The sequence below is a fragment of the Alligator sinensis genome, unplaced genomic scaffold (assembly GCF_000455745.1).
Source record: "Alligator sinensis unplaced genomic scaffold, ASM45574v1 scaffold17_1, whole genome shotgun sequence".
NCBI classification, from domain to species: domain Eukaryota; kingdom Metazoa; phylum Chordata; order Crocodylia; family Alligatoridae; genus Alligator; species Alligator sinensis.
Window position 1 is genome coordinate 751,739 of NW_005842491.1, and position 15,991 is coordinate 767,729.

The window sequence follows — 15,991 nt, forward strand, 5'->3', positions numbered from 1 at the left end:
TAAATAATTAATAAACACAGACCCAGGGCTGACCCCTGAGGGACACCACTCAAATGCTCCTGCCATCCTGACATGGATCCATTTGCTTGCAACTATTGAGCCAGTTGTCTATTCCCCTTGTAGTTTTGTCTAGCCCACATTTCTCCAATTCCTGTATGAGAAGGTCATGTGGGACTTGCCAAAAGCCTAACTGAACTCCAAATGTACCATATCCACTGCATTTGTTTCATCCATCTAGCTGGTTATTTTTGTCACAACCCAAAGGGTGTGATTTTTGTTTTTGTGTGCTTCGGCACTGCTAAATTGTCCCCGCTAAATTACAGCTTCTTTGCACGGTGGAGTTTTCTGCTGCAAAAGAGAACCCCGGTGCAAGGGACGAGTTTCCCGCCAATTTGAAGCTTTCTTTGCAGGGTGCATTTCTTTGTTGCAGCACAGAAATGCTCGTTGCAAAGAGTTCCCGCCATTTGTATGCTAATTCGAGTCCCATTATTGGCCAGTTCTAAATTATTCACACGTGGCGGCTAGCGATTGGCTTGCTAGCCGTATAAAAGGCTTGAGTGGTTTCCGCCCAAGTTGGAGGACTCCATGAACAAGGGAGGAGGAGACTTCACGCTGTGTGAAGATCTCTAAGCGCTGCGGATCCTTACGGACCCAGTGCATTTCAAGCAGGCAACAGAGGTCTGATCAGCGTCTAGCCTCTCCCCGTTGCCGAGCGCAATCCAGACGTATCCCTTCCCACGTGCAAGAGATCTGGACCCATGGAGCCTAGCAAACTTTGTGTAGCAGAAGGACCCACGGAGCCTAGCAAACTTCGTGTGAGCCCTTACGACCGGCCTCAGAGCTCTTCTACCCGGGTTCGAGTCCTGCAGGTTTCATCTTCCCGTCGCCGGAACCCTTTGCGACGTACCCTCGTGCCCTGCAGGTTCGAGTTTTGTTTCTTTTCTGTCTGTAACCGCAACTTAATCAAGTTTTCCAGCCTGCACCACTGCCATCTTGGTATAAGTAAACAATCTTTTAAACTACCACTACGCGTCTGTGCCTAATTCCAGCTTGACGGCCTTCCCTCTCCAACCCGGCGTGCCGGGGCTGCTGGCCACAGCCCGCGTGCAGCACGGAAAAGGGCTCGGGTCGCTCCCGGCCCGCACAATTTTGTGTAAGGAAGTCACGTTTCTTTGGTTCTGCAATGCTACAGTGTCACTGATCCAGCAGAGTATTTCCTGTCCTGCAGAGTGAATCCCACTGAATAACACTGTGATGGTGTCTTGCTCCTGTGGGTTTGGTGGTATTTTAATGCTCCATTGTTGCATGTGTAAGTTCTACCCTTACCCCTTTTAATGATGCTATGAAAGATGAAATGTCCTCCATCTCTCTGGTGCCATCTAGTTTTTCTACCCATCTGATGTGCAGCAGTATTCTGGTCTGAGTCCTCTTCTCATGAGGATGATCTTGATAAAATGACAGAGGTTTGTTAAAGATGCTTTGAGGTTCCTTTGCTTTGTTTTTTTTAATTGACAGAAGGTCCCGAGTTCTCTTTCTGACCATTACTCTGATCTTTCAAAGCCCCTGTGCTCTGCTGGCAACTCCTGAGGAGACAAAGCCGGAGGTTGCTTCCTCTGGAGCATGGCAGTTCTGGACATTAGGCATCAGGGCTATTTCAATTAGAATCAGGGACCTTTAAAATAACCCAAATAATATTTCTTGTGTTCTAGACTCAAAAATGGAATGCCTCAACCTAACCATAACAGAAGTTGTCAAGAGGCAAAACTCCAAATCAAAGAAAAGCTTCAATCAGGTAAATCAAATTGCTACATTCTTGTCCTCCCTAGTTTGGCAGTGAGAGGCTAGCCAGTAGCTTGCTTGGGAGAGAAGAAGATGATTTTAGAGCCGTGAAGCAGCCAGATCCCAACTCTTGAGCTTTGGTGCATTTACTTCAAGATGGGGGTGGAGACTGTGCTCTGTGTTTGCTAGCAGAGGTAGGGTGATCTCACATGTTCAACTTGCTAAGTGCAGTTAAAACTCAAGCAGACACAGGTTCAAGCAGTTTAGCATGTGTAAAGTACCCTCATGATGTTGCAGAGTTGTTCCCTTTTGAGTGAAGGTTATCTCCCACCAGGTACTAACTTTTAATAGATCACTACATTCCAATGACTTGCAACTGCTGCAAGTGAGGATGCTACAAAGCTCTTACTCAGCTATGACCTGTATTATTAGGGCTGTGCAAAGCTTCGGGGGCTGATTCAATTCGGAGGAGATTCGGTCCGATTTGGTGGCTGAATCTCCAAATCCAAATCGAATCAGGGGACCAATAAAAAGGTCTGAATCAATTGAAGCTCTCCAAATCTTTGGAAAAGTTTCGGAGAGCTTTGATGATTCGGGCAGTCCCCAGCCTGCTGAAGCAGGGAGCTGGACCCAGACTTGGAGCTGGTAAGTAGGGGGCAGGGGAGGGGGGACTGGAGGAGTGGGGGAGAGAACCATGGAGGCACCTCTGTCAGGCCCCAATCCCTGCCTGCTGTCCCAGCCCTCCCCGCTCCTTCTCCATGGCTGCCCTGCCCACCCCAACTCCCGGTGCTTTAAAAAAAAGCCCCCATTCACTGGGTACTGCTGGGTGGGGGTTGATCCCTGCTGCCCCTCCACTGCCCCATGCTGCATGGGGGACTCTGTGATGAGCCCCCTGACCCCCCACCCCGCTCCTCCAGCCCCCTCCATGGCTGCCCTGCCCGCCCCACCTCTGGCCCTTTAAGGAAAAAAAACAAACAAACCCTGACCTCACCAGCTTCTGCAGTGGCCTTGGGGCTTTGGGGGGCTTGTGGAAGAGCTCCCCAACATGGGGGGGTGGGAAACAGGGATCATCACTCCCTGCCAGGCAGGAACCGGTGAATCCGGGGTTGGGGGGGGGTTCCCTTAAAGGGCCGGAGCTGGGGCAGGAAGGGCAGCCATGGGGGGGTGTTGAGGGGCTCATACAGAGCCCCCCACACAGCATGGAGCAGTGGGGGGCAGCGGGGATCGCCCCCCCCTCCCCCTGCTTGGCAGCACCTGGTGAGTTGGGGCTTTTTTTTCAAAGTGCTGGGAACTGGGGCGTGTGGGTAGCCATTGCCGGGCTGGGAGAGTGGGCAGGGGATGGGCCTGGGTGATTCAGAGATTTGGCAGCAGCCAAATATCTGAATCGAATTCGGCCGAATCAATTCGAGACAGCGATTCTAATCACTGAATCGAATCACTGTCCCCCAAATTGGCCGAATCTGAAGCGAATACTAGCTGCTTCGCACAGGCCTATTTGTTATGTCAAGCAAGCCTGTCTAGTGGTATCTTACCCACATGGCTTAGGAAGTCCTGTGTTTGGTATAACCAGCCCAATTTAAACTAATAGATCAAGGGGGAGAAGGAAACCCTTATGTAGATATTTTTCCAAAGCAGGATGTGGAGAAATTCGTCCTTGTGTATCCAAGGCAGTATCAGCACCTGGAAATGCTAAGTGTCCAGCAGTTTTTATAGACATTCATGGAAGTAACCTAAGTGCTCAGGATATTTGACAGTCAGGTCACTTATATAATGGACTATGCAGCTTAACTATAGAGCTTATCACAGAAAAACTGGACCCCAGTATTGTAACAGAATTCAAATAAAAGGGTCTAAGCCCCAGTGGGTCTAGCAACTGAATCAGATTTCCCAGCAAAATAATACATCCCCTTTTGTTAGTAATTAAGGCCCAGCAATTCAAATACCAGACTGGAACCTTTTGTGGTGACGATCTTCTTGTGATGACCGGAGGCTTCAAGAGCTGGGAGCATGAGCTTCTGTAACTCGATGGAAGAAAAAAGTCCCTTAGAGGAAAACTGTAATAGACTGGCATCCTTAGAAAGGGATGACCGGATGGTGGATTACAGCAGCATGCACTTGTAGTCTATCTGATTGTTACTTTGGAGCAGGAGTGTCAAACTTGTGGCCTGTGGGCTGGATCTGGGCCCTGGAGTTAGGTCATTCAGCCCACTGGGCTTCTCATGGGCTGGATGACCCACTTCCATGGGCAAGATGTGGCCTGCAGGACTTGTTGCCATGCCTGCTGGAGCTACTGCATCAAGGAGTTTTGATCGTCTTTGGCTAAAATTAGCAGCAGGGGAAGAGGGAGGGCAAGCAGGAGTAGTGTTAATCCCCTGGATTCTGGAGCTTCACTGAGGCAGTGGCTCCAGTAGCTTTATGGGTTAAAGCCACCACTAGTCACCCCGTTGCCAGAGGTGGTTCATCTGGCCTGCGAGAAGTCCCACAGTCTGTGTTGGGCCTGTGAGAAGCCCCATGGTCCAGGACCAGCTTGCAGGGCCAAATTAATGTCACACCCATGCGTTAGAGTAGTGAATATGGCCAGCAATGGCTCATGCGCACACAAGCACACGGTGAGTATCTTACGCTATGAGAGCCTCCATTTTGACTTACTGCCTCAATTCAGGCCAAGTTCTGACATGGAAAGGTACAGTACACACTGAAAAGAGTCCTAGCTGCTTTTCCAGGTCCCCAGCTACACAAACCATAAAACCTAGTTGTGCTTGTTTGGCCACAAAGCATTGCCAACATACCATGTTATCTTTTTCTCTCTCATAGCAAATCAGTGTGTCCCAGATTAAAGTGGACAAGGTCCAGATCACAGGAATCAACTGTTCCTTTGCTGTGTGCCTGGACCAGGATGAGCGGAAAATCCTGCAGAGCGTAACCAGGTAGGAAACTAGCAGGGTGTAACCAGCCCGCCCACAATAGGCCCATTCTGCATGTATGAAACCTGTCTCAGGCCACACACGTGCTTTGAGAAAGCCAGCCCCCTGAAGCCCTTGACCTATGGTTCAATCTTTTTTCAGGTCTTGGCCCCATTTATAGTCAGGTGACATCATGGTACAGGACATTTTGAATATTTGAACAGCACATTTAGCACTGTTCACATGTCCATAATTAGCAAGGGGTTAGGCCCCATGTCTGCTCTTATCCCACAAGGATTGTTGCATGGAGGCAACTTATCCCTCAGTGAAACAGAGCTGTTTCCCCATTTTAGCTTGTACTTTCCATGGGATAAGAATGAAGCCACAAACAATTACCACAGAGCAGCTGGGCTTTGGTACTTGCTGCCATTGCAGGCACAAAAACTATTTGTGTACTGGCAGTTCTTCCTTAGCCAAACTAAACCTAAACTGGTGCAACTTACCCGTTTTATTCAAAGGTAAGCTACTCCAGTTCAGCTCTCATCGTGGGGTCACTGAGGGTATGGGACTGGTTAACACAGAACAGATCAAGTGCAGAAAAGGCAGGCTTAGGCAAATAAGGAGCTCCGTGGGACTGGAGCCCCACTGGGGGTCACAATCCCTAGTTTAGGGACCACTATTCTAGATGAAAAAGTGCTGCTTAGGCTTTGCCCCTGTTTTGAATGTCTGGGGCCAGAACTCTAGAAAATATCCATTAGAGGGATAGGGGGTGACTTAAGTAGGAGTATGTGGCACTGCACAGCACAGCTGAGCTGCAGGTCATAAGCCCATGTGGGAGTCATGATGCCACCTGGATCAGGAGTATCAAACTCCTCCAGACCTACAGGCTAGATGAGGGTTGCTGGTCCTGTCTGCATGCCAGTTTTTTGGGTGCCCTAAAAAAGTTCTTTTGTGTTGTTTTTCTATATGATCAAGGCCAGATTTTAATTCCTTTATTTCTGTAAGAGCTGAGGAAGTTAATTTGAAAGTTTGATGCATTAAATGAAAAAGGAGCATTACACACTTGTTTCTGGACATGCAAAAGAATTGTGATTTTTTTTTTTTTTTTTTTTGAAGGCCTACATATTCAGAACGGACAATTGTTTTGCCAATACCTCCACTTAGGGTGGTCTTTTTGGGGACACCAAAGAGGGATTTGACTCTTCAGTGAGGTATTGCTCAGCTCTTCTGAAAATGTGGCCTTTTAAGGGTGTCTGTGATCCCTATAATTTGATCACCATTGTCTGTGCCCTTTTTGTACCCCCAGCCTTTGGGTCACAGCTGGACACAGCACAAAGATTTCCATTTCCTGTTTTTTCCTGCAGGTGTGACGTCTCGGCATGCTACAAACCCAGGGACAATGAACCCTCTGGAACGAGGAGATCCTCTTCGTTTCACCTTTCTCAAGACCCTTCTGAGTTTTGTTCTCTTCTGTGTTTGCCCATTGCCACCTTTAGTGGAGCACTGCCATAGAAAATCCTGCAAGGCCAGGCTAACATGCAAGATCTCATTTTGCTTCAGACCATCTAGACTTGCATCCAGTGCATCATGATATCTGTGAAAGCAGTCTCCAAGAGGAATCCTCCTCCGTCAGGTTGGAGACCTAGATCTTTCCACCAATGACATCCTGGAACCTAAAGCATTAGTACAGTGGACAAGGTGTTCTTGGTCTGGATATCTAACATGCATCTGAGAAAGACTAAGGGCCCTCCAAAGGTCTGGTTGTTGTCATGATTCCCAGGCTCTGGGACAGAAGTGATTTCCTGAAAATCTCTAAATGGTGCTGCAGATCTCTGGTTGGAAGGGGTGCAGTAAGAAGAGTAGACACACTTTTCTGACCAGTGATGAGGAAATGGTGGTGAACTGTATTTGAAAGAACCTTGCAACTAGTGCAGATACTGGGGAGAATATGATAGATGGACATAACGAGGGACATACAAGGATGAAGAGATTTTTACTGACCGCAGTGTGTAAAGTTGCCTTAAATGCCTGGTGAGCTGCAGACTACCCTTATAATATTCTGAAGATGCTTCACCCAGAGCAAAGTTGAGTTCACCTTCAAAATTACAAATTCTTTGGGGTTCAGAAACATGGGGTTTTTTTGTGGATGGGACTTATTTGTCCTATAGGTTGGTCCATAGAGATGACTAGATTAGGACTAGAAGGATGATTGTGGCTTAGTGGTCATGCCAGTGATCTAGTGCAATAGGTTATAACTGGGGTTATTTCATGCACCAAATGATAATTACTGTAAAACCAGGTCACCCAAGTGACCATTTTCCTAAAACACAGTTTCTGGAGGAGACAGGCTCCCCTTATTAGATAAATGGCCCTGTATCCTTCTTACCTGCACTGAATCTCACCTTTAAAAGACCATGAAAAGGTTAAATGTGATACTTGCTTTGAGTGCTGTTGAAAGAATTACACTCACAAGAAGATAGTTCATGGGACCAGGAGCCAAATACTGGGCAAGCCACTGTGCTGAGTGTGAATGAGTTCAAATGTAACAGAGACAGATTTGCTGCAGACTGCCCTGGGATCAAAAACACTAGTGACACCTACAGTAAACATAAGATGCTGAACTCTGCATTTCTTTCTCCAACAGTCCAAGGAAAGCCTCCCAACTTCCTTTTTTCCAGTTATAAGGCTATAGGTGCAAAGTGCCAGAAAGGTGCAATACCTATGGGTGCTGTCTGACCACAGAGACAATAAGAGGTGGAAGAGGTTGTTAACCTTCTCAGTCAAGTAACTATTTGCACACACACACGTGTCTGTGCTTCCTCGCATGGTCACTGCTTGGCTTGTTGGTTCCTAACGTTAAGATGGGCTTGGTCAAGTGTCCCCTGCTAAAATGGCCTTTACCAGCCAGAAGAGGATCGTTGCATTGATGGTCTTCCTCCATGGCTACTGGGATTGGCTTGGCCATGTGGAGGTCAGATCAATGACCTTTGATATCAGAGAACATGGGATTTATTTTGCCACTGGTTTCAGTGGGAACATGTTCTTAGTGAGTGCATGTTGCATCTATATCTGCCTTTGATTTTATTATTTTGAGACATCCAGTAGTAGGAGGGTTAACTTGTATAGAGATGGCAGGAGCCCTTTTGCTCTTGGTTGCCTAAGATAAGTGTAGCCCAGGCCTGTGTGCCTGAGTTTCTTCTCATCCTTCCCAAGAGGGCTTTGTACCCACTGTATTTTTGCTGGGGTCTTGCTGAGGTTTTCTGTAGCTACAGCTCAAAAGCAAGCTAGCTGTACCCAGACATTAATGTGCATAAATGGAGGAAGTAGAGGTTATCATACGCTTCTTACATACCCCTCCCCATTTTGTTTTGTTTGCATTTTAACCCCCTCAATTCCCAGCATCCTTTGCTCCAACCAGAAGGCACCTCCTTCCAGGTTTTTAATGGATCCTTTATTCCAGCTGTGCTGCACTCAAGTCAGCTAGAAGGGATACTGCTGATAAATGTGATTTGTTGCAGTACTTAGAAGGAAGGCAGGTTTATAGTATTCCAGGTCCTGCAGGCCTTGGGCAGCAAGGAGTCAAGGCCCTCATTCTCAGAGCCCCAAGCTGGTTTAGCTTTGCTCCTGAGATGCTGCTCAGTGGGTACTGTACACAGCACAGATGCTTCCCACGTGTCATTCATGTGGGCTAACTACCGCCCTGTCCATCACTTTGAGGACTGGCTGTTTTTGAACACAGAGTTTCTGGTCTGGAGGTTAAAATGGGAGTGAGAACTCCCACTTATGGTGCGAGACCTGACAGCAAGTTACTGCTTCTGAGCTTTTTTGAGGAGAGATTAAGACCTTCATGGAGCAAGCCGTCTCTGCTAGGCATAGATCCAAAATTGGTGCCTTTTCTAAAAGCCCTTGTTATCACTCTGTTGTTAGCCTTCAAGCATCCCCCTTTTCCCCAGTCCAAATTTCCACTCTTGTTATGTGCATGAAGACCTTGGATGTTTTTCATTTGCATCCTGGAGGGCTCTGAAAAGTGCCTACACAGAGCTGAGGCCTGTGTTTCTTCTCCGACTGCTTGACTAATGCCATCGCTAGGTACTATAAAGGAAGACCTTGCATGCAGTGAAGTGGGTCTCAAGTCTGTGGCATCATGTGGCCCTGCACCAGTGGGAATTCCTGGTTGCAGGGAAACTTGCTTCTATTGCATGACTGAACCTTTAAGAAGGAACCAGCTCCCCATATTATATCTATGGAACCAAGAGCATCTACACCCTTAATTTATTATTTGCACATAATAAAACCCCTCTATTTTTGTTCTCAGTGATCAGTCCAAAGAAAATGCCAAGCTGCCACCAACTTGCAACCTGAGTGGCAAGAGCTTTCTCCTCTCTGAAGGAACTAGGTCATTTTAAAACCACTTTCACAGAAATAGCCAGAGTGCGTGAGTGAGGTCACTAACCCACACAAAGATTTGAGGCCCCAAAACAGAAATTGGGCTTGATGCACGTCCCTTCAGTTTCCCCCTGTAAAATAGTTGTGTTGTTTTATTGCACTATACTCTAACCAGCCTATCAAATGACTCAGTAAAGTATTTTTTTAATGGATCTTTTATTCCACACATTTGGAAAATATTTTCCTATTGACTTTTAATTTTTTGGCAAACAATTTGACTTTTTTTTGTCTGTTGAACAGCTGAAATGTCACAGCTGGGTTTTTTTGTTTGTTTGTTTGTTTTAACACTTTTAAACAACACCTTTACCTGTCAGAGTGCTGTTTGTGATCTTAGCATCCGTGATTAAATACATCTATGTCCCCACTAATGGTGCAAATGTTGAAGCCTCAGCTGGCCCCTCAAAAATATCAGAAAATAATAGAATTTCCCTGTGATGAAGGAAAACAATGGCTTTATAACCCTGTTCCATTTTACAGTCTTAGATTTGTTTTAACGATAGACCTTTTCAGGCTAAACTGTACATATGTGAAACATCAGTCAGTTTGTGTAAGTAGCTGTGCTAATTTGTAAAATATTGTTCAAAGAACTTCTAAGATAATTGTAAAATATTAAATGTTGATTTATTTCACGTACAATGTGAGTGAGGTGTCTGTACTAGCCAGGTCCTGAGTGGGAAAGGGGAACTGGAATAGCTGGAGCTAAAGGTCCCATGCAAGGTTTAAATTCATGGCTTATCAACCTAAAAACAATGGTGCTACTGTGTTTCAGCTTAAGTATTATACCTTTGATTGACAGCAATGAAAAGTTCATCAAGGCCTCAGGACCCCCCAGGCAGTAGAGAAGGTGAAGATCTACAGTGGGTTGTACATGTTCTTCTATAAACAAAGAGCAACCAGTTCAATAGCAGTCTAAACTTACTTTTATATTGGACTAAGGGAAAAAAAAAGAACAAAAAATTGTCAAGTGAGAGCACGCTGTGGGCTGCCCCCGTTCTGCAGATAAATATGGGATTTGTTCTCTAGGGTTGTAAAATCTGTCACTCTTTTGACCATGAATAAAGTGCTTACAAGTTGCATAATAAAGCATTGGAGCGAGAGAATGAATTACTGCTTATAGGAAAAAAAAATACTTCACTCTCCTTGAGTGATAGACTATGAATGTTTCAGTAAGTTTTAGACAAATGCTGTGTTTTGAGGCTATCTCCAACCTTCACCTCAATGCATCTGCCCAGAGTTGTTTTTAGGATTGAGTCAGTATTGTAAAAATACCCTAAAATATTTTTGTAACTTTTAAATTTATATTAATAATTTAAAGTGTATCTATGTCTATTTGTTGCTTTCCTACCCCATGACTATTCAAGAAAACAAGCTGGTTGGAGAAATCTGGGGGAGTAGCACATTTTCACAAGCTTGAAAAAAATGCAGTTTTTATGGAGAATTTGAACAAAAAGAAGCTATTTCATTTGCAAACTACCTATTATGAATTAGCTATTCATCTCGATTCTAATCAGAATGAATAAATTTTCACCAATTTTAAGTTTTTAAAAAAGTTTTAGTTTCTTTTGAACTCTTTCAAAGAAAAGCTGGGTTTTTTCAGTTTTCAGGATTTTGTTTTGTTTTATTTTGTTTAGGAGACTTCCCCCACTCTGCATTTTCCCCTCCTCCCCACTTTTTTTAAAGCAAAAAAAAATAAGTGAAAGACAAGGGGTGGAGGAGGAAACAAACCAACATGGAGTTGTTGCACTCATTTTAAATGGAGGAGGAAACAAACAAATGAATGCAACAACAAGTTCTTGTTTCATTCAAAATTTGGTTTGGAAAATGCCTGCTTTTTTTTTTTTATAAGTTAGTTCTGCTACTCAAAGCACTGTTAGATACTTTGCTTCCTGCTTTTATGCAACAGCGGGGATTTAGCAATATGCTTACCATCAAAATGTCTGATTAAACCCAGGTTTATTCTAGAAAATATTTGCCAGTAAAGCTATAGTTATACGATCAAAACCACACTGTTCAGGTGCCATTGTAATGGCAGAACTTCAGTTTCTATACAGCTGATGCCAATTCTATGAATGAAATACTGGTAAGCTGTACCGGCAAAAACCCCTCTTATGCTGCTAAAACTATCTCTGTGCAAGAAATGTTTACCAGTGTATTGATGCACGGGTTTTGAAGATACAGCCTGTAGGCCAGATCGAGCCCGTGGAGCCCTCTCATCTGGCCCACAGTGCTATCCATTAGCCTTAGGCTGGACTCACAAGCTGCATGTGCAGCACATGTCAGACCAGCCCCATGTGCTGCACACAGGGCCAGATGTGGTATGTGTGCGGTACGTGCCATACAGGACTGGATCTGGTGCATGCTGCATGTGGCATCCATGCTGGATCTGGTGGGGCCAATCTGGCCTGCAGACTGCCTTCATGCTCCTCATCCAGCCCATGGGGCCTGATGAATTTAACACACCTGCATTCATGTAAGAAAAATATCACACCCCTAAATAATATTATTCCATCAGCAAATGTTTCTAGTTTAGATCTGGCCTAGACCCCCTGCATTGCTTTGAAACCTTCATCCTCTTTGCATCTTGTGTTTCTGTTTGTAGCAGAAATGGACACCTATACACATGACAGACCTCTGCTCCAACGCATGCTAATTAGCACACGTCCAAACAGACTCAATTAATCAAGTCTGCTGTGAGTCTGCTGGAGTGTGCTAATTTGTGTGCTCCAGCAGCTTCGGCATCACATGTATTCAGTGTCCTGACATTTCAAAATGACAGCAGGGGAGCTTTAATTAAAGCTCATTAAACAAGCTTTAGTTAAAGCGCCCCCACCACCATTTTGAAGAGTAGGACGCTGAAAACACGTGATGCTCTAAGAGCTGCTCTAATTAAAGTGCCCCCCCTCCACTCCAGAGCACGTGTATAGATGCCCAATGAGCATTACCTTCTTCAATTTAGGACTGGGGCTAAGGATTCAGCCTTAATTTGTCTCAGTATTTATGCCTGAATGGCACATGTAAACCAGGATTTATCTGAACGGAGCTGTAGTACCTTAAAACCACAAACCATCTTTCCAGTAAGAAGCAAAAACTTAGGACCAATTCGGTCCTATTTCACTCGATGCACCTAAATGGCACGTGCACAGCCGCATGACAGCAGTTTCGGATGCTTACACATAGCTCGCAACTCAGCTCTGCTCACAGAGCATTAAGAAGCATGGTCAGCAGGTCTGCACTCTGGCCAAATTGTAGGGGGAAAAAAGAATCACCTGGGGATTAGTGTCAGGCCAGACCAGTCCCAAAATGTTGGTCAAATCACAGCGAGGAGGGGAAGTAGGTAGTTTCAAAAGGAAGGCTGGTTAAAGCATGTTGCTAGGAAGGAGATACAGACTCAAACACTTGGTGAGGGGGGTCTGGAACCTGAGTCTCCTTCTCTCCAGGCACTGAGCTAAAATAGCAGAGACCCTCCTCCTCTTCCTCCTCCTCTTTACTTCCAACAGGGGCGAATGCAAAGTGGTTTCATGTTGCCACAAAGGATAAAAGGAACTCCAAACTTTTAAGTGCCCCAAACTGGTTATGTAGTAGTTGCCTGCAGGCCATTGAGGCAGATAAAGCAACATAATATTTAGGCCTCAGTGTGAACAATAAGCAGCTGCCACACCTTAATTCTACCTGTTTTATAGCAGGAAGAAACAGGTTCAGCATACAAATGCCAAAATTAGCTACCAATCCCTCCCAGTGTCGAAGGCAGGGTAGAGTGACACCTTAAACTAACTGGTTCGGAGAGGTCTAAGCTTTTATAGGTGACAGCTTACTTCATCAGATGGTATGAATGGGCTTACAGAAAGCAGGGGTTTTAAATAGAAGGGATTTAAATTACAAAAAGTAGGCAAAGAGGGAGGGCTTGCCCCTCTCGCAAGTGACCCCTCTCCCTATCCTTAAGCCTCTCTGAACCAGTGTCTAATTGCCACCCTACCCTGCCTTCTGCCTGACTTCAGACTAACATGACTAACTACCTCTTGCTTCCTGCAGTGTAGAATAGGTTGAGAACCAGGAACTTAGAACTTGTGCACAAAGAGAAAATTACTGGCATAACTAGTTATAGTTATACCAGAATAGTTATATAGCTTTTCCAGTAATTTTCCCTGAATAGACAAGCCCTTAACCACAAAACTCTAGAAACCCCCCCCATAAATTAATATCAATAAAGGCATTCACAACATGACTCTCCCCAGGGCAAAGGGCCTATGTCCTGTTCTGTCCCAGAACACACCCTCTTTTGTTAGGTATGTTCTGTAAAATCCTATGGGGGAATCCCTGTTATAAAAAGTTCTTTATAAAGGAGCATGGAGCATCTAAATATTCATAGACCAAGAGCATGAGAATGACTTAGGACACTTACCTGGAAGGCAGGGTGCCTGGGTTTCAGTCCTTGTGCCATGACTACTTCATTATTTACATGAAGTGAAACAGCATCAATAGGAGAGAATGAAGGTACTGGTGGTGACTAGTGTACCCAGTGAAAAAGGGAAGCAAATGGGAGCTCTGGAAGAAGCCCCAGGTTGAGTTGGACAGACAGTCCTCTTTTGTTTGATGGAATTAATGAAGTTGTGCACCTTGCTTGGTTTGGTTGCAGTATGTCATTTGTAGGCCCTGTTTGTGTGTGTGTGGTGTGGGAGAAGGTATCTGTAAGTAGTAGAGGCTTTGGTGCTGAGAATTTCCTGCATCTAATCACAGCTATGGCAAAATAAAGGAAAAGGGATGAAGATAACCAGTTCTAGGCAGAAGGATTTAAAAGTTAAACCATACTATTCTGTAAGGCACAGTGTGATCTCATCTGTAATGATTCATGCAATTCTGATCACTCACTGTAAATGAGATGAACTAGGCCTGGAACAAGGACAGAGAACAGCTATAAACATTTTGTAACATGCTGGTACACACGCATGCTAAGTGTTCCACGAGACGCTTGTAGTCATTCCTCAAAGCACCTCACAGTGCCGTGCTCCCCTATTGCCCCCCACCCCGCCCCCCTCAGCCAGCTGGTTCCAAGCCATTGCTCATGTCACTCAAGCTGGACTCTACTGCCCCAGGGGTCATAGGTCACATATGACCTTACCTCCATACTTCATTACTCATGTTGTGGCACACTACCTAGTAATGAGGTGGGGATATCACCACTGCCAATACACCACTGATCATGAAGGCGCACAATGCAAGGGCTGGGGCATAGGCCTAGTAGTTAAGTCACCATGGGAGGGCCAGATATAGGAGTCAGAGTCCAAGATACCCACAACAGAGGGGAATTCCAGGAGCAGAATCCAGGTGGCGAGAATTTCAGATGACTTTTAAGGGTGAGAGCAGATGGGGCTGACTGCTTGTGGCTTTAGGGGATTGGGTGGCGTGATTGCCTCAGCCCAGCTGGGACCAGGGCATTGCTCTGGGCTTGTTGCAGGTGACATTTGTCAAAGGATGACTTGCCTCAGTCTCTTGATTGAGATTGACTGGATTCAGGGTTTTGGCCTGTCCTCATTATAGGGTTTGGACTACATGACCTCCTGAGGTCCCTTCTGGCCCTTTTCTATAATATTGCATCCCCTACAATAAATGCAAAATTACAAAGTTTCCATTTCTTCTCTTGGTATATTAATATAGTTCTGTATATACCTAGCCAACATCAACATCTTTACCAAATTACTTGAATCCTCATTGTCATTATCATGCATGTGGTCTGGACTCTCTGACCCCATCTTAACAATAAACCTTAGCAATTAATATGAATAATCAACTGTATCACAGATCTGTAAAGTCTAAGTTTATAAGTATCTCCCAAGACTAAGGTGGCTAGGTCAGCTTTCAGCGAGGCCTGCTTCAGTCAGGGTGCATCTACACATTGCCCTACAGCGACATTGTTGCTGCAACGTGCTTTAGTATTTCCTTTTGGAAGTACTAAACCATGATGCAGTAACTTCCCATACTGCACCATATGTGCACTGCATCACTATTTTTAGCAGCTACTTCGCCTATAGCAGCACATTATAATGGGGGAGTAGTTGCAGGTCATGTGTACACGCTAGTGGATGCTATATCACTGTAGCACAACGTAGCGTCACGTGTAGACATGCCCTCAATGCTCTAGCAAAGCTCTTATATATGCACCGATCAGTGTTTGTATTAACCAGTATTCCAGCAAAGCCTATGACTTCCTCTGAACTGTGGTGGGAAGGACACAGGATGATTATGTGGTGCCATCAATGGCCCTGATGTAATTCAGAAACTGCATACACCTAAATCTGGCCATGACCTCCTGAGTGCTGGTGAGGTAGATGACTCCTGGTGCCAGCAGCCCCTTGATCATCAGGCAAACCTTCTGTACTGATGATATTACTGCTGTGGATACCAATCATGCTGAACTGGTTGACCCTGGACTAGAGGCTGTCAAGGAATGCAGATTTCTATATGGCTATGGCCACGTGATTTTGACCATCAGATTGCGCTCATCGCAGTGATTTGCTGCTGAAGGCTGGGGGCTAGCACAGGTTTCCATGAAGATGACCTGAGACATGCAGAAGTCCAGCTGCCGCTGCTTATCTTCCACGTGGCCAGGACAGTGTGCTCCCACCAGTCATTGCTCAGCTGCCTTAACCAGAAATGTCACTCCATGGTTTGGAGTTGGGTCCACATTAGTCTGGACTCCATTGCATGGCATTGTCCTCATTTGCCACATCACTGTTGGCAGCAACATCAAAGTGAAAATGGTTCACCTTTCCATGTCCTCGGATACATCGTACTGGATGGGTTGGTATCGACCTGGAAGGGTGTGGGCAGTGGGGTCCCGCAGGGCTCGGTCCTTGGACCGATACTCT

The 15,991-nt window shown here is 45.4% G+C and overlaps 1 protein-coding gene across 1 annotated transcript in view; it reads left to right on the forward strand.

Annotated features, from left to right (window-relative positions):
- The window catches only part of PIK3R5 (phosphoinositide-3-kinase regulatory subunit 5), a 58,810-nt gene extending 48,701 nt beyond the window's left edge, over positions 1–10,109 (forward strand). Inside the window, 3 exon segments of the mRNA XM_014523465.2 lie at positions 1,710–1,792; positions 4,594–4,706; positions 6,047–10,109. Of these exon segments, the coding sequence (XP_014378951.1) occupies positions 1,710–1,792; positions 4,594–4,706; positions 6,047–6,194 (344 nt within the window). The 3' untranslated portion in view covers positions 6,195–10,109.
- The last annotated feature ends 5,882 nt before the right edge of the window (positions 10,110–15,991 follow it).